This window comes from Protopterus annectens, chromosome 1.part0 (genome assembly GCF_019279795.1).
Source record: "Protopterus annectens isolate FY-2018-M chromosome 1.part0, PAN1.0, whole genome shotgun sequence".
Classification (NCBI taxonomy): Eukaryota; Metazoa; Chordata; order Ceratodontiformes; family Protopteridae; genus Protopterus; species Protopterus annectens.
Genome location: NC_056725.1, coordinates 678,242,800 through 678,266,532, shown reverse-complemented (window position 1 = coordinate 678,266,532; position 23,733 = coordinate 678,242,800). Strand labels below are relative to the sequence as shown.

General features: G+C 39.4%; 1 protein-coding gene across 1 annotated transcript in view; it reads right to left on the bottom strand.

Moving 5' to 3' along the window:
• LOC122794026 (ryanodine receptor 1-like) overlaps nt 1–23,733 on the bottom strand; it is a 2,146,276-nt gene that overhangs the window by 1,512,366 nt on the left and 610,177 nt on the right. Inside the window, 1 exon segment of the mRNA XM_044062140.1 lies at nt 19,765–19,981. Coding sequence (XP_043918075.1) covers nt 19,765–19,981 — 217 coding nt within the window.

Here is a 23,733-nt window from a genome sequence, read left to right as displayed (position 1 = left end):
GTGAGGGACTTTGGTACCCAAGAATGAAAGCAACCTGACTTTTGACCACCATGTTGCCTCCATTGTATGGAAGGCTTTCTACATGGCACACCTCATAAGTAAGGGTATTTCATCCAGGAACAAGGAGGTCATAACATCTCTGTACTCCTCCCTTATCAGACCCATTATCAAGTACAATGCCCCCTTTGGCATGTATCTTGCCAAGCACATGCAGCAGTTGGACAGACCACAGAGGTTCCTGACCAGGAAAATCCAGGGTTTCAAACACCTATCCTATACAGATAGGCTAAAATCCCTGTCCCTCTGCTCAGTCTCACACATACTGCTCACAGGTGACCTGTGTCTGGCATACAAGGCCATCTCAGACTCAGCCTTGATGGAGTTGCTGCATATCTGCAAGTCAAACTCCACTTGCGCATCCCGCAAGCAAGGTCTCAACCTGGTCTATGACATTAATAGAACTTGTTGGCAGGATAGATTTGTGCCCCAACAACTCCCCCATCTGTGGAACAGACTTCCTCTCCATGTCACGCAGAGTAACTCACTAGCCCTCTTTAAGAGAAACCTGGATGACTGGATGGGAAATAAATATACCCCTGGGATCCCACTTGTGTCCCTGCTGGACAGGGAAAACAGGTGCTGATTTTGTGGGAACATGGGTGAAATTCTTGGCTAGGCTTATAAGGGCCTCTGGGCCAATAGCCTACTATCATCCTATAAACCTATGAACCTATACGAGAGCATTGTACTCAATTGTTGGTCTGATGAAGGCTGAGTAGAATGGAATTATAACATCCTTAGATGTAGATGTGATGCCTTTGCTTCTGAGATGTACCACATAGAAGGATTTCCTTACCACTGCACACGTGGTAATCAAAATTTAGATTGCAGTCAATGTGAGTACCCAGATTATATATCACTGGGTCTACACTTGGGGGATGCTATCTATATTGCAATTAACAGGTATGTTAGTTTTCCCAATGGAAATAATGCATGTTTTTGCATTTGGTTCATTCATGGCTCTGGCACCAATCATGTGTCTGTGTTAACACTTTCTGCAGTATATTAGCCTCACTGGGGACTAAATAATTGCTCCAAATTTGCAATCATCAACAAAAATAAAATTTGCCAAAGATTCCAAAGACAACCACAAGGCATTCTATAGTTATGTCAAGAATCTAAATGGCAATGCTCAGATCTGCTCTGAGCTACAACAGAATGGAATTAAATATACTGATCCCAAGGATATTGCCAATATCCTGGCAGACTGACTCAGTGCAAACTTCACCCCCTCTCACCCCCTAAAGGGCCCATCTCAAAACCAAAAGATTGCCAAATTCCGGTAATAAAGGCCACACAGGTAAAAAATGCACTCTCCAAAGCTAAAAATACAGCATCCATGGGACCAGATGACATCCCAGGCTGTGTACTACATGAACTAAAAAATGAACTGGCACCTCACCTAAGTGTCATGTTTAATCATAGCCTCACCTCAGGCTTCGTGCCCACTGAGTGACACACAGCTACAGTTATCCCACTTCACAAGGGGGGATCCATCTTGGATCCTGTAAACTACCGCCCCATCAGTCTGATGAGCCTGATCTGCAAGGCCATGGAACATATTATCATGGAACTTATAAACAAAGGCATTGGCAACCTTCAAACACTGGACCCCATGCACTTTGGCTTCAGGAAGGGCCGATCTTGTCTCCTGAACCTGACTGACTTCTTCGAATCAGTCTCCAGAGCCGTGGACAAGGGTAAGGTGGTCCACACAGCCTATCTGGACCTCACCAAGGTCTTTGATACCATCCCCCACTCTGGAATCATAGATAAATTTACTAAGCTGGGCATCAATCCCTACATCACTCGATGGGGTGCCAACTAGCTTACTGACAGAACCCACAATGTAAAAGCAGCAGACTCCAAATCCAGCTCAAGACAAGTGGAGAACCTCAGGGTTCAGTCCTGGGACCGCTCTTGTTTGGTATCTACCTCTTTGAAGTACAGGCCAACACTAAGGGACTCTGGCTAACAAAGTTCGCAGATGACTGCAAACTGGGAGCCATTATTTAATCCCCAAATGATGTGGATATTCTACAAAAGGGATTTACAGAAACAGATGCTTGGTGCCAGTCTTGGGCTCAAGCTCAATGCCAAGAAATGTATAGTTATCCCCTTTGAAAAAATCATGTACCCGTGAATAACCACATAGGTGGCGGTACACTAAACACCGAAAATGTGATAAGAGACTTAGGGACACAGGTAGACAGTGGTCTCACCTTCGATAACCTCGTCACAACAGTCAGGAAATCCTTCTATGTGGCACACCTCATCACTAAGGGCTTTTCATCCATCATTGTCCCACTCTACTCATCCCTCATTAGACCCATTACAGAATACAATGCCCCATTTGGTATGTACCTCTCAAGACATCTGCAACAACTGGAAAGGCCACAGAAATACCTCACTAAAAGAATCACAGACCTAAAGCAGATGCCCTATGCTGACCGTATAAAAAAACTCCACCTATACTCTGTCACATATCGTCTACTCAGAGGTGATCTCTGCTTAACATACAAGGCCATGTCAAACCCAGGGCTGTTGGACATGCTACAGTTAAAGAAATCCCAATCCCTCAGAGAGACAAGCTCCAGGGATCTAAACCTTGTCATCACAATGAACAAAATATGCTGGAGGAATAGGTTGCCGACCCAGAGATTCCCCAGATTCTGGAATAGACTGCCCATACATGTCGAGAAGAGTGCCTCTTTGGCTCTCTTCAAAAGTAACCTTGATGATTGGATGGGAGATAGGAAATTCACCCCGGGGAATCACGTCATTCACCCTGCTAGACAGGGATCCAGGGAAGTAAATACTGTGGGAAGAAATAGCCAGGGAATTGTTATGGCTAGGATTGCATAGGCCCTAGGGCCGATAGTCTAGTACCAACCTATGAACCGATGAACTTGGTCAGCCACAGGCAGTGTTTGCCTGGACTTCTGAGAAATAAATTCTGAACAGGAAAAGGGCCCAGCAGAAAATCTTGTGGTATGCCACTGGTGACTGGTCTTTTGCTATTGGTGAAGTCACCCACTCTGACAGTACGTGTCCCGTCAGAAAGCGAATTGGCTACATATTTGGTGAGGTAGGGATTTATACCCAACTGGGAGAGATTGTGTCAAATGCCTTGGCTAGGTCAAGGTAGGTGGTATGCACCATCTTTCCCTCATCCAGGGCTATGGTGACTTTCTGTAAGAAGTCAACCAGGTTTAACAGACATGATCTACCCTTTACGAATCTGAATTAGGTTGCATCCAGAGTTTGGAGATTACCTATGTCCTTGTTGATAGAATCCATAATGATTCCTTAAATGGCCTTGCAGATGAGGCTAGTCAAGCTTATAATTCCCAGGGTCAACTGAAGGTCCCCATTTGTGCAGAGGGAATACTGTTGCTTCCATTCTGCTGGAACATAGCCAGTCTTCAGGCTGTGATCAAACAGAGCTTCAAGTGGATTTGCTAGGTCATGTTTTAAGTTGTTTAAAAAGCAACCTGGATGTTGTCTGGTCTCACTAATGCCATGTTTTTGGCCTTGGAGAGTGCAGAGATGACCTGCTCTCTTGACATAATAGGCTGAGGAATGGTGTTAAGTATACTTGACTGGTGGGGACAGTGGTTTGACGTTTGATGCAGATCTGTCAGCTAGTAGGTTAGCTATTACCTCCAGTTGACAAGGACAATGTTAGCATTTTGGGGGCCCCCTGCAAATGTCAAGTTGGGGTCACCCTTGACACTTCCTTGTAAGTATCACCCTGTTACTGCCACCCCTCCTAAGCAACCTTTTAGTCCACGCTGCAAACTTTTACCAGTAGGACACACAGACAGATATGTAGTTGCAATGCTCTTACATTACAACAGGTCTACGTACCACACCATGTTGGCCTATCTCACAAAGGGACACTTACAGTTACTAGCATTTAGTTGCAATGATACATTACACCAACTCTATGTACAGGTCTGGATTTAAGTGAAATGATGCCCTAGGCCTACTGTTTCAAAAACTCCACATACACACACACACACACACACACACACACACACACACACACACACACACACTACAATCCTTCTAAGATCCCCCTTCTTGGGTTCCCCATATCATACACATTACTTTTTTTTCTTCCCTTTATCACATTTTGCCTTTCTCTTCAGCTTTTTCATGAAGCCATAACTTTCTATATGCTCTGAAATACATTTTAAAGTTTTTTCTTTTTATACAACCTTTTCATCCAGTGATAGCTTGAACACAAATTTTGATTAAGGAAAGAAATTCACTGTTGCTGTTCAGCTGTAGTTTTCCTTTCATCCTTTCAACACACCTTTCCTGACCATGACAGCACAGTAATCATCATTTAGAAAATAACTCAAATAAAGCAGGGTCCAGGAAGCCATATGTTTATAGAAGGTCTGGGTTGCATTTTAGAGCATTTTCTCAGGCTTTTAATCGAAGGTGGCCTAAACAAAAATCATGAGAAGGAAAAGAATTTCAGTCTTTTTTTTTCTTTCAAGGAAGTCATAACTTGTGCCCAAGGCTTAAAAGTTCAATTAATAGCTCACAATAAACTAACAAGCCAGTAGTTGTGGGAATGCATAGGTCTTATCTGGGAATACTACCTGCTTCCTTAAACTCTCACAAAAGACAGTCACTGCCTATGCATCCATCTGGTGTTAGACTGGGATGAAAGCAAAGGTTCAAATTGCCTTCATCATTTATTTCAAGTGACTGCTGACATACTCATACATAGCATGACTCCTCACTCCTCACCACCTCTCTTACACAAGTTATAGTATCCTTCTCTGTACACCTCTGAGGTCTGTCAGAAAAGTAAAAGAAACAATGATCACATTGTCCTCAACTCAAACACAAGCTATAATGACCTCATGTGCACATCTCTAAGGTTTGACTGTGATGCAGATTAAAGTAATAACCACCCAATCCCTAGCCCCCCATAATCAACAACAGTTTTCTGTACACACACATCTGAGCAGGGCTGGTTTTAGAATGGGTGCAGTTGAAAACAAAGGCTATTATCAGCTTTATCCTAAAAGGGTCATATCACAGTACTGTTCTAGTTAAACAGTCTAATTAGAAAACTGATAAATTTTTTCTGCTCATTTTTCCCCAACCAACAGCTTTTGTGCGGGCCCCCACAGAGTCAGTGATGATTAAGGGAGTACTCTGTGTTCATTTATACAGACTGGGCAGTGAGGGCCACCAGACCCTGAGAAGATACAAGTGTCTGAATGCTCTGTGATATAGTTTATGCCTTACTTTTAAAATATAATTACTTGTTAGGTACATTTTTTACTAATACCCAAAGGAATAATGTATGTGTCCTGGCATTATTGGGTGTGTGCACAGATAAACATCAATGATATTTTACACATTCAGATACACACACACACACACACACACACGCACACACACGCACACACACACACGCACACACACACACAGACACACAGACACACACACACACAGACACACAGACACACACACACACACACACACACACACACACACACACACACACACACACACACACACACACACACACAAAAGCCATAGCAGTACTAGTTTTATACTTATTTCAGCTAACAGCAATACATTGTGCAACACTTGTACTACCACACTAGACCTCATTGGGCAGTAATGCATGCCTGTCACTGTCCCCAATTTCACAGACCTTCCCTGATTTTGCTCATACATTTGCTTTGTCCTTCATAAAAAGTATGATTTGCTGGTAAATCATTCAGGATTACAGTCAATAAATCCAGACATTGGAGTTTTATACTTATTGTCCAAAAATACATGTTGATGGAAAAGTTGTTATTCTATTAACTTTTTATGTGAATTAGAGTTGTTGAGTCTTTCGGCTTTTCCTGGTTAGGGGTCGCCACAGCGGAACTCCGGTCTGCTAATGATTGACAGTAGATTTTTACGTGCCGAGTTGCCAGCCCTTACGCACAACCTTTAACGAAGGTATGCCCATTCACGCATGTCTCCACACAAAAGATGCTCTAGCTGAATCGAACGAGACAACGTGTTACTGTGAGGTGACAACGCTTCCACAGCACCACCACCGCAGTTTTACATTTATGTGAATTAGAGTAATATTTAAAATGTGTTCCTGATTCTGAGCTTTTATTCTACTATTATTTTTGGCACTGCACTGAATTCATAAGCAAAGAAGTTGAGAGTTATAGTGTCTGTTGTGCTGCCAGTATTTATAAAACTCCCAGAAAGAGAAAACCATCCCCGAAGATCTGAAGCATAAGCTCTTCTTAAATTCCAAGGTATGCACTGAGATCAGTCACTCTGGGCTGCTGATCTCTCTAGTGCTTACATTGCTCATGTTCATTATCAGCTTTATCCTAACAGGGTCATATCACAGCCCTGATCAGGTTAAAGAGCATAATCAAGAAATTAATACTTTTTTTTATTCCTCATTTTTCTCCAACCAACAGCAGCTTTTGTGGAGCCCTCACACAGTCAAGGATGATTAGGGGAGGGAGGTTGGCATAATGGTTAAGGCGTTTCCCTTACAGACACACGGTGCAGGGTTTGATTCTTACATGGAGTAATTGGCTAGGCCAAAAATGGCCCACTAGGGCAGTTAGCCTAGTACTAACCTATGACTCTATTAAGGGGGCCCCCTGCAGCCATGAGTATTGCAGGAACCTAAAGTTGGCTATGTAGTTTTAGTGGAGAAGATGTCCAACAGCAGGGTTTAACTAAGTTAGGAGCACTATGTCAGTGTTAAAATATTTGGTGGAATTGTCATGCCTTTTACTTGATAAAACACTGTTGCTATAACCAAAAATATCATTGAATTTTAAGGGAGATATAAATAACAGTTATTACCAACCTGGTTAATTAAGCATACTAGATTGTTGTGCTAGCTTTTGTTGGCTTGATAGACATGTTACAAAACCTCAGGATAAGATAACTTGCTGAGGTTGGGGCCCCTGCAGAACAGCCGACCCCCAGCAACTGCACGCTGGTGCCTAAAGCAAGCTATGCCGGTTGAGTATGGGTGGTGCCCATCCACAACCAGTTTAGCACACAGCTGGGTATTTCCTTTTTGATTCTGGATGTAGTTAAAGAATTCCTTGTGATCATCCTTAGCTTGAGAGGCTATCTTTGCTTCGTAATTAGCTTTGGAGGACTTGACAAGATTTCTAATTTGTTTGTTTAGGCTAAAGAGGGATTTTTTTCCTCTACTGAGCCAGTTCCCTCTTGCTTTTGGACATTAGTTTCTTTCTTTTATTGTACAGCCTGTTTGTCTTCCAGGGTGGCTTGTTCTTCCAGTGACACCTGGTTTTAATCCAGTCACGTACAGCTGATTCAATGCAACTGCTTAAGTGGTTATACAGGGTGTTAGTGTACACTTCAGCATAGCAGTCAGTGTTATCTGTGTCTGGGGGGGCTTTGAAGCTTCTTATATAACTGTTTAGTAGGAGGTAGTTTGTCTTGGAACAAACTTTAAGCATTTTCAAGCTTGATTGAGTATCTGGCATTATAATTACATTGAAAGGGGATGATTTGTGGTCTGATCTTAGCAGGGAGGACATCACATGAGGTTACGGAGGGGTGCAATGCTCTCCCACGTTAGTGAGTACTACTTCTATGACATTTGAGCACCTTGTGAGTATGCTGACTAGCTGTTCCAGAGCATTTGCATTGATAAAGTCCAAGAACCTTTGAGACGGTATGTTTGTGGTCATGTGTTGCTCAGTCGATGGTAGGATAATTAAACTCACCCAATACTAAGTTGCTGGGGGTTCCCAATTAGATGATCGAAGATGCATTCTTTCGAATGTGTCTTGATCGAACTTGAAAGCACGAAATGGCAAAATACCGAAATGGCGTATAAGCAAATTCTTTCCCTGGGAAAGAAATCACTTGGCCACCTTCGGTATTTTGCCGTTTTCGTCACTGTAGTGCAATCTCAGAGTTGGTATATTTAAGTAGAGGATGTGTGTGGGGGGCACAGCCCCACACTTTATGTAATGTTTTAAAGTTTTTTTTTTCTTTTTTGGAACAGCGATTTTTTTCCCTGGGAAAAAAAATCGCTGTTCTGAGTGTTCAGGATTATAAGCTTTTGCTTACATGGGGTCGATAAATCAGCGTTCGCTTTTCTAAGTGCTCGCTGATTTAATATAGACCCGTTGTTGGGGTGTATGGTAAGTGACTCCAAGTAAGTTCTGGTATTCAGTATTATTTTCCTGCTTCATGGTGTGGGATCTATAGCTAGAAAAGATGTAGTAGGGGATTTTGCCCATGGTTAATTAGACATGGAGTAGTTCGAGAGAGTCATACCGTTTGACCACTCTTTAGGTGTACTTGTCCTTAATGCAGATGGATACACCTCCTCCTTTGGTTCTTTCATGCTCAGTTTGTGGTCTGAATGTATGGAAGGCACTGTAGCCATGCATGGTCAGGGTGATTTCCACAGCTTTGAACCATGTCTCAGTGACTGCACTGACGTTTGCATCTTCCAAGGTGAGCAGAGCTACCAGAGAGTGCAGTTTTCTGTTTAGACTCCTAGCATTAAGCAGCAGTACTTTGAGTTTTTCTAGAGAAGACTTTGTTACGTTGGGAGGTTGGTTATTTTGACACTGCCTAAAAAAGGCACAATAGGGATGGCTAGTGCCTTTGCCAGGATTCAAAAGCCTAGAGGAGACATGTACAGACCATTTTTGGCAAAGCAGGGTGGCCTGTTGACCATGTCCTCCCAGGCTGACAGATATTGGATCTCCTTGGAATGACACCAGAAGCTAAGCCAATCGTTAAAGTCATTCATTTTTTGTTTGTATGGTGGCATCATCCTTGGAGAAGGTAAAATGTTGCATATGCCTAGGCTTATACATGCCTGTGACACAATCTGAGAGCTCAGTCATTTCTCTTTTCATATAGTCTAGAGACTTACATCTCAAGTCATTCACCCCCACATTGACTAAGACGGAGTCATACAGGTACTTGTGGTTGAGTGACCCGAGTGCTTGACTGACTTGACAGATCCTGGCACCTGACAGTCAGCTAATCATAATCCACTCCTTATCCAGCCTGGTGAGGGGGACATCTGTTTGTCTCGCTATGGCATCTCCTATAACCAGTACATTTGGGTTTTGTGGTGTTACGCCTTATGGGCTTATTTGCTGAGACACTGGTGTGTAGACTTCATTGGTATGAGTAGGGAACAAAAAGTTCCTTGAGGAATGGGCAATTATCAGGATGGAAGAGGATATTGTGTGTGAATTTAATTTGGCAGAGATGGAGAAGGTTAGGTAGCTTGAGCCAATTTAATTTATGTAGAGCAATGCAGTGGTGGGTTTGGTGGAGAAGGCTGGCTACGAAGCTGGCTATTTTGTTATAGGAAGTTTCCAGTTTAAAGTCTGCTTTTTTTAGGTTGGTAAAGAGGGGGAAAGCACAAAATAACGTAGAGAGGGGGAAGGTTCTACATACGTCTACTCTGGTATTGTCAGTGAGGAATGGCTTGTTTTTGTACAGTGAACCAAGTCTGCTGTGAACTTTCTTAATTATGATGGCTATGTGTTGGTTAAATCTGAGTTTGTTTTTGTTGTTGATAGTCACACCGTGGAGTTCTGTATGCTGATCTGGTTAGATGACTGTGTTGTTTGCTGAGAAAATGGTGAAAGGAGGGATGGTAGGTGATTGTTTGCTACTGGTAAACAGCATTAACTGTGCCTTTTTGGGGTTGAGGATTAGTTGTGATTTACTTAGATGTGTTTCGATATCATTAAAAGCTTGTTGGGGTACTATATGGAGATCTGGTAAGGTATCTGTTGAGCAGATTAAAGTTGAATCATCTGCATACTGAACTACTTTAGCATGCAACTGCTCTCTCCCCACATAGCCTTATGCCTCTCTCTCCCCATAAACTTTTCTCTGCCTCTGAGCCTATACCTAACCTGACATAACAGTAAAAGTAATCTCCTGTACAACCTACCTCTGAGCCTAAACCTAACCTGACATAACAGTAAAAGTAATCACCTGCACAACCCTCTTTAACCTCTACCACCTCTGCTCTCATTCACTTCTCTTTCCCAGTTGCCTTTTCCTCCATACACTTCAAATACCTTCTAACCTGTGAACATACTCCTGTTCCTCAGCTGTGAACTTCTAACCTTCTAACTTCTTTAGCTAAAAATATAATCTGCAACAACTTATTCCTGTTCTTTAGCTTAAAATGAAATTCTCCACCCTCAACTTCTTCTCAATAAATTCCCTGTTCCTACTCTATATCTTACCTTCATAAATACTTAGACACCATGAAATCATACAACTTATGTTGTTCTCTGATACTTAATCATCTTTGATTTGTATTTCTCTTTACTTTGACTGTAACTGTGAACACACTGTGTAACACAATTTTATTTAATTGTACTCTTCCTCATTTAATTTGGATTTTTATGTCAACAACCGTGTATAACTGCATATATAGTTTTACCTCATTTAATTTTGATTTTTATGTGAATAACTGTGGTATAATTACTATGTAATGCAGAGCTTTTCTCCCTGGGCCTCCACTGAAAATGGGCTCTCTGAGCCCAGTGGACCCCCCCAGTCATCAAACTGAAATAAATAAATAAATGTGTTGTGGATGAGGCTAGATCATTAGAGAAGATGGTGAAAAGAAGGGGTCCTAATATGGACCCCTTGGGGGACTCCAACAGAAACAGGCAAAAGTGGTGAGAGTTCAGATTTCCATCATTTTGCTTGTTGTCTGTCAGAAAGTTAGCTTAGGAACCAGGAGAGGGAAGTCTTTGATAGGTTTAGTGAGACAAGAGTACTAAGGAGTTTCTGATGGGAGACGGTGTCGAACACTTTCAACATGTCTAGGAAGATTGATGCTACTTGCTTGTTTGAATTTCTGAGTTGGTTGATGGTGTTAGAGAAATTAATTAAGGTTGTGGTTGTCCTGTGTTTCAATCTGAAACCGTACTGGGAGGGAGAGATAAGGTTGTGAGATAGCAGGTATTGTAGTAATTGAGCATGTATACATTTTTCCGGAATTTTGACACAGGGGGAAAGGATGGCTATGGGTCTGTAATTGTTTAATTCTGTTGATGATCCTCCCTTATGTATAGGGGTGATATAGGACATTTTCCATAACTGTGAGACATATTGTTCTGCTATAGACCTATTTACCAGAATGGAGATAGGTAGAGCTATGGCATCATCTGAAAGTTTGAGGTACTCACTGGGGAGTTGGTCAGCTGCTAGGGAAGAAGGTTTCAGTTTTTTCAGCATCATTCTTATGGTGTTAGTTGGGACAGGTATGAGGTCAAGAGTTGTTGTTAGTTTCCACATTAGGTGGAAAAGACAGTGGGATGGAATTGTTCCCTGTAACTAAGGACAGGATGGTGTTTATAAAGTAGGTGTTGATTTGTGAGGCAATACTCACTCTTTGTTTATTGGTTGTTGGTTCTAGGGTTGTGGCTTTACCTGGGTAGAGGACCAAGTCAATTGCCTGCCTGAACTTTATGGGATTGTTTTCATATTTGTTTTGCATAGCTGTATAATATGTTTTTTGTCTCATTTGAGTTGTTTGTTTGTTTGATTGCTGAGCTGCTGGTATGCTAGCAGAGTTTTATTGTCTTTTGTTTTTTGGTATTGATACCAGGTTTTGTCCCTTAGTTTTTGAAGTCTAATGGTTTCTTTTGTTATCAAAGGCAATCTCTTATTTTTAAAACGTCATGTACGAGTTGGTGCTAAGCTATTTAGAATAGCTAGAAATGTGTCACTGAAGTATATTACAGCCTGGTCAAGTCGGAGATGATGGAGTGGTGTCCAGTTACATTTATTGAGCATGTCTAAGAATACTTTGTTGGAGAAGTTTTTGGTATTTCGTACAACTTTGTAAACTATGGTTCTGGGTGGGTTGAGCTGATGACGGATTAAGTAGGTAGGTCTATGGTCACTTAAATTATTTGGAAGGAGATAGTTGTGGGTGGTACTGTTAATAAGTGACCAGTCTAAGATAGACTCCCTTTTGCTATGTTTATCTATTTGAGTGGGAAACTGGATAGTTTGGGAGAAACCATGTGGATTTATGAAAGTGGAGGGGTTATCACCAGTGCAAGTGTTCCAGTCTAAGTTGAAGTCTCCTATGATAATGGTTTTGTGGGTGCTTTGGAAGCTGGCTAACTGTTACATCCTTGGCAGGATATAACTCATATAGCTAAGCCTACTGCAGCAGTGATCAATATGATGAACATTTTTTGATCTTTGTATCTTAGAGGTAACACAGTCTTGTGCTTTTTTAACTTTATTGTAGGCTTGATACTCATTCCCTTCCATGTTCATGAAGGCTTTTAAAGGTTCACTTTTAAATGGGTGAAAAGATTATGGCCCTGTTACTCCAATCCCATCCCTCCTGGCAGGTGTATCATTCAAAGGCAACATGCTGGACCTTAAGGTCTTCTTCCCTGATTAGTTGCTTAATATGTTTTTTTTTTTCACTTTCAGTGAGCAGGATACCTGTGTCTGTCATTTCATGTCACAAATTCCATGTTTTTATAGATAACCTGTATAAAAATTCATCCTGACATTACACTACCTTTGACTTTTTTCCTACTCTTTAGATGCTACAAAAAAATTTCACTTGGTCTGTAGAGGAACTAAGAACTAAAATACAGGCTCAAATAATTCCCAACTGTATCCAATTCCATACTATTTTTTTTTTGGGGGGTAGCATTTTTACACACTGCATATCTAAGGAGTTGCTGGCCTAGTCCAATATATTTGTATATTATATATCCATAAAATAAATTCCACAGTAATCAGATCAATGGTATCAAAATATTGATTTACAATTGAGACTGGAATTTGCATTCTCCATATCCCTGCTTTTCTTTTCTTTTTTCATTTGTATTGGAGCTTTTTTGAAAAGTTTGCCGTACTGATTTTCTTTTTGGTAACTGTTATACGGCACGAGCGGGAGAAGGAGATGCAACCTAACAATGAGGAATGCAGCCAAACCAAAAGATTGATTGGGCAACTTACAGCCCTAGTGGATTTGCTGACGCCCCTGTGTGAGTCAATGGTGCGACGTGCAGAAGGAGTCGAAAATGCGGAAGGGAGAGGAACCAGAGGAGAACAGGGTGAAAACCAACCACTACCAAGAAGGAAAAGACCGCGGTTTGGTGTGGATAGAACCGAACGGTATGGGGATGATCCGAACGGACCCACCTTTAATCCGGATACTACACCCAACATTTTCAACGAGGAGGAAGGGGACGAGGACCGCAACAACGCCAACCCTATTCCTGGATCGCAAACACAGGGGCAGTCACAAAAAGGTACTGTTTGCACACAAAATAGTTTCGATTTGAACAACTGGCTTAAAGAACAGTTTTTATTTAATCCAGATGACATAAGCAACCAAGGACAAATTATTAACAACCATGATTCTTTTGATACTAATGTTATGAATGTTTCTAAACTCATGTATAAGTATAAAACTATTACCATAGAAAATAGTTATTTAATGGAATGTTTAAAACGAGGGATAGTACCAAAAGGGCTACGGACCTGGAAATATCCAAATAATGTTCAGATTGGTTCAGTGTTTCACACAGAACTTGTTAAAGTTTTTAACAGATGTGGTTTGGACATAGTGAGGTGTATAATTGAAGAAAATGACAGAAATTTAGAGAACATCAATGAACAAATTAAAAAGTTAGACACAGTTATAAGGGATGACCTGATTTTTGAGATAAAAGAAAAAAGGCAGGAATATTTTCAGGTTAAAGGTGAAGTGGATTTAAAATGTAAGACACTGGTAGAGAGGAAGATGGAAAAGCTAAAAAGGGACATGCTAGAATATGAAAACCAAACATGTTACCCAAAACCAGTTAGCAACAATATACCCCCATATCAAAGGTATAACAACAGAAAAGGAGGTGAGGGAATTTCAAAGGCATGGACAAAAACTAGAGAAGCTTACGAACACAGGCAATTTTTAGACTGTGAATATAATGAAGAATTTCCACCTTTAGAAAGGCAACAGTTTAGTCCCAATAGAGATAATCAAGGAAATTTTCACAGGCAAGGGGGGATAAGGGAGAGGGGGAGATACATGTAAAAAACCCCCCACCTGGAAGTAAAAAAGGAGATAATATCATCAAGACAAACAACACGTACACATTGGAAGGGTTCAGTATATACAACTTTAGTAACATAGAACTTAAAAAAGAGCATTTTTCACTGTTGGAAAAGGGGTTCAAATTCATTCCCACGACCAAAGGGAATAGAGCACAAACTACACTGGATATAAAACTATTTTTGAGAAAGATGAACCTGGAACTGCTATTTAAGAAAGATGAATATGACTTTGAAAAAGAAAAATTAAATGTTACAAAAGAACAAAGAATATTAAAAAGGAAATCCATATATAATCCACCAATTCATGCACAACTGAGAAACTTTGAACAAGTTATGGAAAAGGGAATCAAAAAATGTGACAAAAAAGTGAGGTACAAAAATAACTTGGATATAAAAGAAAAAGAGATCCTAGAGGAGCTTAGACACAATGAAAGAATTAGGGTCATGAAACCTGACAAAGGTGGGGGAGTGGTAATAATGGAAGTTATTGACTATGAAAGTAAAATGAATGAAATCCTAACTGACCCAGCCAAATATAAGACAGTCTCTAGAAACGAAATAAATTTAGCCTATCAAAAGATAGACATAATGTTGAATGACATGGCTATGGAATCAGTTTTTGATGAGAAGATACATCTTTTCTTGAAAGTCAATAAACCAAAAGTACCTGTTATTTTCGGCATTCCGAAAATACACAAGAATACGACTGACCCCCCCTTTAGACCCATTGTGTCAGCTGAAGGATCCAAAACTACACCTTTGGCCATATTTGTTGACACAAAAACAAAGCACATATGGATTAACAAAAAGACCATACTGAGAGACTCGTGGGATCTACTAAGATATTTAGACCTAGAGTCATCATACAAGGACATAGTATTTGTAACAATTGATGTGGTGGATTTATTTGGATCGATACCCTATGGAAAGGGCATGGAGAGATTCGAAGATGAAGTATTCAAGGATGACAAAATGACACACGAGGACAAGATAGCATGTGTTGGTTTAATGGACATTATTCTCAGGAACAACTATTTAGTCCATCAAGGAGAATTTTACCAACAAATCCAGGGAGTAGCAATGGGGGCAGCCTGCGCCCCCACATTTGCCAATTTGGTCCTTGCGAACTGGGAGGAGGAATTTGTTTTTACATCAGAATATTTCCAATATTGTATGTTGTACAGAAGATTTCTTGATGATATTATAATCCTGTGGAAAGGGGACAACACCAAGCTTGAAGAATTCTTATCATATATAGGAGAGACAACTGATTTTCTAAAATTTACACACACTATGTCCAACACCAACATTGCCTACCTGGACATAGAAATTACCAAAAGGGTGAACACAATAGAATCAAAAGTGTATAGAAAAGACACTTATGTTAATTCTTTTCTCCACTATCAAAGTGGACACCCCAAACACTGTAAAAGAAACCTGGTGAAGGGCAATTCGTCCGAGGTTCCAGAATGACCAGCACTGACCATGAATTTGAAATGGAATGTGATAAATTGGAACGTATGTTCCTTGAAAGAGGATATCCCAAAGAATTTATCAGGGAATACAGGACTGAAGTGTCCGGCTAGAAATGGAAGGTTCAAACCCATATTGGGGCTCAAGGAAGAAACACAAAATTCCCACATAATTAATTCAAAAAAGAAAGATAATTATCAACAATCACTCATACTTGAGTACAATGTATTAAACAGTAAGGTAAAAGAATTATTTCTACATGAGTGGGAAAAATTCAAAGCCTTTACAGACCTAGAAGGACTACTTGACTCGAATCCTAAGATAGTGTTTAAAACTCATATAACATAAAAACATATTAGAAAGAGGAGATCCAGGACATAATGTCATAAGGGAAACTATAAAACCAGGCACATATAAATGTGGAAGATGCAGACAATGTGAGTATATATCCAACTTAGACAAAATTTATTTGGAAAGTAGAAAGATTTGGTTACACAGTAAAGGACACTTTAACTGTGAGTCAAAGGACTGGTCTACTTAGCCATTTGCAAGGGATGCACTTCTTATTATGTGGGGAAGACAGAGCGTACCCTAAAGAAAAGGATATACGAACATGTTTATGATATTGGTAAATGTAAGGAATCCAATGCACTATACAAACACTCACTTGTCTGCAGGAGATACAACTACTGTTTTTTTGTACTGGACCAAATAAAAATTGACATAAGAGGGGGTCCATGGGAAGAAAATATAGGCTACAAGGAGTTGTGGTGGCAATTGGTACTAGAAGCCAATAGACCCCCAGGGTTAAATGAAAACATATCTATTTTACCATTCTTAAAGTTAAAAGCTGCTAAGATATAATTTTGTGTGCAATAATAAAGATGGTCAGGAGATGGCAGTGTTCATTGTTAGTTTTAAGAAGTAAACCCAACAGTGAATAATTCGTTGGAATAGAAATAATTACATTTTTCTTGAATGAATTAACTTATACAATGTTGTTTTTAAATAATGATCTGTTTTTAACTTAAATTAAACTTTTATACATTTTTTATCACATATAATATGATTATAACTGTTATATATAAACATTGGGAAATGTTAAATTGAAGTGGGACTTTTTAATTAGAAATGAAACATGATTGGTTAGAAACAGTATGAATTTTAGTATAAAGCTTTGATTTGCAAGTATGTACTTGATCTGATGAAGTCTGTTGGACGAAAACGCAATACTCAATAAAGCGTTCATTTTGATTTACAATTGAGACTGGAATTTGCATTCTCCATATCCCTGCTTTTCTTTTCTTTTTTCATCAAAATATAAATAACTTGCTTAAGGAAGAAGAGGTCACTCTAACTTTGACTGCAAAGCTGCCAGCTGTTAGTATAAGCTCCTGCAGGGCCCTGGTAAATGTGAATGTCATGTTACTAAAAGAAGAGAAGTAAAATAAGAAGTTTACACCCTAATGTTTTTGCCATTTTGCTATATGAGCTCTAGCACATGCTGTCATCTCCAACAGTATAAAGTATATGAGGTGTCCCTTAAACCACTGATTAAACAATAGCTGTACCCTCCAACTTTACTTCATTGCTAACTGACAGACACATACCTTCACCTAAGTGGAATGCCCTAGAATCTTGAAATGGTGCTGCAAGTACATAGCAGTTCTACCAAGTCTGGCCCAAAGTTGCATCATGCAAAATATGCAGATTAAAAGCACCATAATGCTGTACCAGCAATATGGCATATCTACACTGACAAGTTATTTCAGTGCAGTGGTGATGTCCACAGAAGGACATCTAACATTAAAAATTTAATTCAGTGACAGGCACATAATTTCTCAATGCTAAGCAGTTTCTAAAAATGACATATCAGAACCCCATTCAACATTTATGCAGCAGTGCCAGAAATGTACAATACTAAAATGAAATATAGCTTGCGCTCTAACATATCAACACAGTATGGGTCCAGTACCAAGTAACCTTTACTGGTTTCAGTAGCGAAGTCCAGCTAGGGTATACAGGCGAGCATCACAAAGTGACAATACTTGGTGGTGTCAAACAGAACAACTGGCAAGGTTCTTCATAGCAATATAGAAAAGTGTCCAGTCCAAAGTCACAAAGAAAAGAAAAGTGAGAAAAGCGTCACCTCAAAGTGGCAATATTCACATTTCTTCAGTTTCTAAAGTCATATTTACCACATTTTTAATTATCCCACTCTTAAGGTTTAGGGAAATTGTGAAAATATACAGAAATTTCTTCAGCACACTGGAAAGGTGTAAAACACAGCATCAGAAGAGCTCCAATTCCCTAGCCTATATACATCTATAGCATTTCTGCAGGTCTCACACAGCATAGTGTTGGGAATATTTTGTGCTCTTGCCAAATTCTAAGGTATGAGATCCTCTAAAACACACTAGTGCTCTCACATGCATCAACAGTTCCAGTTATCATCTTGTTTGGAACACCGGAAATGATGCTGGCAGAAGAACGACCGAATACTAACTCATCGCCATCTTTGCGACTACAGATTCAGATATTTTAAAAACTTTGCAGGTGATATCGTTCTCTACAGAAAGAACAATGTGTTTCTCAGTAAGTCTTTAACACTCAAACAGGTCCCAAAAGAATGGCTGTGGAAACAACCTATGGGCATCAAAAGTGGATCAACTGCATTTCGGGAGTTGGTGGCCTTATATGATAAGGCAGGACTTGAAATGTTGGACATTATTAACAAGAACAATGAATGTAAGCTTAAACTTTTACAAAAAAAATTATCTGTTTTAAATCGGAGTATTACAAATGATTTGTTGTTTACTGAATATAAGCACTGTTATTCTAAAGTACTTACAGATGTAGATACATTTGTTAAAAAGAATGTCAACACTAAACAGCGTAAACTATTGAGAGACATGGAAGAGTATAAAAACAATAGAGCATATCCTATGGGGACAGGGAGAGGGATTTAGACCAGGGAAGAACAAATACTGTAAGAGAGAACAATGTACATACGTCTAGGGAGACAGCGAGAGGTTTGTATGCAAATAATAATGATACTGAGCTGGATGGTAATGACCCTGATAGTAGTGACGTTTTTTTAGAAGAGGAATTTCAGCCAAGGAGGTCAGTGCATTTGAGAAATCAGACCAACAGGAATACAAGAAATCAATAGAACAGTGCATACAACAGGGGACAGCAAGTCAAAACGTATTATGGGAGACAATGGGGCAAGAGGAACAACAGGAATTGGAACTAACGATTTACTCTGTAGGTAGAGTAGATTGTTTGTATTATTGGCAAAATATAAATGAATCAAGTACCAATGAAAGTGATGAAGAAATAGGTGAACTAAATATGAGTAGTTCCTTAGAGTGTAATACGGTTACTAAGAATGGCTTTACAATTTATAATTATAGTGACAAAGAAATAACAGAAGCACTTTTCAATATCCTAAGCAAAGGAATGTCATTTGTCCCAAAATTTGGGCTGGATGTGGTTGACATTATATTGAAACTGAAACTATTTGCGAGAAAGTTAAATTTAAATTTACTTTTTCATGATCATCCTGAAAGAAGTTATGAAGGGCAATTAAGGCGAAAAAGTACATTTATTCCTACTTACAACCCTGAGGTTGTCTTATTCGAATAAATGTGCGAAAGGGAAATTAGGAGATAATAATATAAAACACTGGTGATACCCAAAGTAAAACCACCAAGACTTTATTGAACTATAACATTTGACTGACTTGGATTAAACGGCACTTGCTTTTATTTCTGGTTGCAGTTAATTTAGTTTTTGTTTGGTTTATCGTGTATGGTACTTTGTAGGCCGTTTTTATTTTTAATGATTTAAGTATGTGCATTTGAATGTGCAAGCATACCATATGCCTCCTACCCATACCACAGTATGGTATTTCAGCTTCATGAAGTGTACACACTGCTATGCTTACCTGAACTGTATCAACTGGGCAGACAACAGTATGGTATTTCAGCTTCATGAAATGTACACATTCCTAGCCTTACCTGAACTGTATCAACTGGGCAGACCACAGTATGGTATTTCATCTTCATGAAGTGTACACATTGCTAGTCTTACCTGAACTGTATCAACTGGGCAGGGAGTGAAAGCAGTGTGTGAAAGAGCTTGTGTGGGACCAAGCAGATTCCGGACCCCATCGATGTCAAGTTTGTACTCTTTGATAGGTTCAATTTTCATTCTTTCTTTTGGTAGGAGAGCTTCACAGCATGGGGCATAGCCTGGAGGAGGCAAAAACTTGAATTCACCATGTCGACCACCTAACAAGAAGCGAACCCTGCAACAAAACAATTAATATTTATTACTGTCTACACGTAGTTGTGCCATCCCAAGACACATAAATTCTCTGAACATCATTAGTAAATTTAACAGTCGGCATGATCAGTTTTGCTGTTATTCACAGTGCTGTATTTATTTTTTCTGTAAGACTGAAGATAAACAGTCTAAATCATTTTTCAGTTAACAGTATTAATATCAAATCATACATACATTTTATTAATCATAGCCAGTACCTACTACAACTCAAAATGTCACTTATATGAAACATCTTGTACGGAGAAGTCTTTAATTTGTAGCACACAGTTTGGCTCCAGTTAACTAAGTGGAAATCTAGGAAAAACAATTTATACAACAGATTTTGCCAGTGTTCTAGTTATAAGCAAGCACTGTAACAAAAAAAAAAAAAAAAAAAAACTCAGTTCACTATATATTGAACTCCAAGTCTTTTTATGCTGTTTTAATATAGAACATGTGATAAAGTGATCTACTGTTTAATCTTTGCACACTTATCTTTACTCATTTGTTAGAAAAATATGAATCCCTTCTCAAGCCTTTAAAACGTATTAAAAACTAGCTTCACAAATGAGGTACATGCAAGTTAAAAGTCAAATATTTCTTAAGTAAAAGTTGGTCTTCAGATGACCTTAAAAAAGGAGAGTAAAGCATTCACAAAAGACAGTGGGTGGATTATGTCAATGAAGACATTAACATTTTTGATATTTCTCTACCTAGCAATGACTTAAACAGCAGGATATTCTTAAAAAATAACTTCACAGTAAGACTTAGTAGATCTGTGTAAATGCAAAGGAGCATTGAGAAATACGTTTTGTTTTGTTTTTCCCTAAGGTTACTTAACAGCTTGGTGAAAGAGTAACAGATCAATAAGGTATTACTGCATGCTTCAAATGTCAAGCTAAATAAAACAGTAATACCAATTAATGGTTAAGGTGTTTACATTACAGACCCAAGGTACAGGGTTTGATTCTCACATGGAGTAATTGGCTAGGCTTAAAATGGCTCAGAAGGGCAGTTAGCCTAGTACTTATCTATGAATCAAGGCACTTGCCTTGAAGGTTTGGGGGCTTTCTTCATGACAAAGGATGTTGCAGTTTCAGCCCATTTCCCTGTGTGGGATTATCTATACCAAAAGGAACCCTTCTCATCTATTCATTTGAACAGCTTTCCCATATGTTGCATTTCATTAAATTTTACTAAGTATGAAACACAAATCAAAAAAGCCAAAAGAACAGCTAAACATGTATTTTTGCTAGCAGGCAAGCACACCCAGCACCACCCAACACCCATTATCTAAATACACCAGCTCTACAGACATAATATAGTAAGAATAGGGAAAACTCAGGATTACATCATACAGCTGTCTTTCATAAATAGTGAGACTGCTTTAAAAATCCAAGAATTTCTGACAAACCATAAGGAAAGGTTTCTAATAAAAAGGAAGGACAGCAATCAGCACATACATTTACACAGAAAAATATATATAACATTTAAGGAGGGAGTATCTATCTGTTTTCTGGCAACTCAAAGGCAATGTTTCTTTCTGGTCACGCAGTGACAAAGGATAAAATTATCCTAATTTGTTAACGAAATTACATCTTTAATGTTTATATTGTTTATAAAGACTATCTGTGTACTTGGCAAAATTTCAGCCAAAAAGGACACACCAAACTTCAAAGGGCATGACTGCACTTTTAAGAGTAGAAGAAAATGAGAGAGGTTTGAAGCTTTTATTTACTATGCCACCCCAAACCATTTGCTTGTTTGGTAACCAGTTGAATACACTGGTCACAAGTAATCTCTTCCAGGTACAACCCATGCCTTATAGGTAAGGATGATTACTATATCCATGATAAGATGTGAAGCAAATGCAAATTAAAGATAGCCACAAGATAAAATATTTAACATGTTGGTACATTAAATAATCCATCAGAATTAAAAAAAGAAATATATTAGCCCTTTTAGTTGTCTGTAGTCTCTATGCTTTTAGATAAAATAAATCAATCTTCCAATGGCGGTTATGCCTACGATGTGCACTTCTGAAAAGTGAATGAATATGGCTGATTCTAGTACGTGAAAACAACTGGTGCTCTCAGGCAGGTACAGTGGAAGACTGAGTAAACTTCAATCTGAACTGAAAGAAATTTTCAGACAGATCACCTTTGCCTTTTAACTAAATTGCTTGTAAAGCCTAGCTGCAATCAAATCTTACCGTCTGTTCTACTAATTTCAGCATGGTCCTAGGTAATGTTCAGTATACCTACTGCAATATATAGTGTAATTCTGCCAAATATAAAAAAGGCTTATGGTGTATCTTCCTCAATTAAAACTAGCCATGTCTGTTGAGGACCTGCTTTTACTTGTAGATCTGGTGAAGTTATACAAAGGGAATTGCAATGAGGTTTCCATTTCCATTGGTATTGGATGAAGCACAGTAAACTTAGAGCTGATACCTTTAAAATGGCAAAAATGACTATTAGCATTCCCCAGAAAAGTACAGTTGTGTACACTTACCATAAAGGTAGATGTTCAAGTGTCTTCACTGTTGCAGTCATCACATTTGGGTTATCCCTGCTGGGGTGGTAGCCCTTGGCCAGTCTGAATACTAGAGAGTTAGTATTTCTGCGTCGGTTGTTGTCGCTTGAAGACTGACATCAGGTCATCAGGGGTATAAAGGAAGGCAGCCAACGCCATTACATCAGTTTTTCTTTGCCCTAACTGGTCAGGAGCCCCCAAAGTAGGAGGCCAGGCTCTGGTGGCAGGACCCCACTGGTGGAAAAAATACCAATATGTCCCCTCTAAGGAAAGGAGAACAACAAGGAAGAAAGATAACAAAAATAAAAAGGGGGAAGGAGGGAGGGAAACCAGGACTGCAACAGTGAACACACTCAAACATCTATATTTATGGTAAGTGTACACAACTGTACTATGTTCTTCGTGTTTCACTGTTGCAGTCATCACATTTGGGTAGATTCTCAAAGCTAATGAAATGGGTGGAGACAGTTAAGGAAGCTAGGGGCTGGCTAGAATGCCCTGCAAGACTGCAGAGGTAAAACCTGCCCTGGATTTAGAAAAGAGAGGCAGGTGTAATGTTTGGTAAAGATGTGAACAGATATCCATGCAAGAAAAAAGGATCCCCAATGGGGTACTTAGCTTTCAAAGACTTCAACTTCAATTCGTAAATGAAACTCAGGCACCAGCTGACCAGCACTCGAACTGTTTCTGCTTCGAGCTCCATGGCAAGAAAGACTAATGTAATGGTGTTGGCTGCCTTTCTTTATACTCCTGACGACCTGACATCAGTCTTCAAGCGACAGCAACCAACGCAGAAATACTGTCTCTGGTATTCAGGCCGGCCGAGGGCTACCCCAGCAGGGATAACCCAAATGTGATGACTGCAACAGTGAAACACGAAGAACATTGTAAGGATACTCCTGACATTTGGGTGTTCAACCTGTATCGCAAACATTTGAGCTCAGGCACCTGGGAGTCCGGCTCAACCCATACTTGCATTTAAATGCTACACTGAAAAAAAGTTCTGGTAAGGTTTCTTAAACAGTTTAAACTATGTTCCACATTATCAGAATTCCTTAAAACTGAAGCTATAAAAGCTACTTGGTTAAACAGCCCTGTGCCCAAACTACAGAGTTACTACAAACATTAGAAAAGAAAAACATGCTGGTTCATAGACTACATGTGTGCAGGAAGCATCACTGTTTAACTCTAAAAAATTCA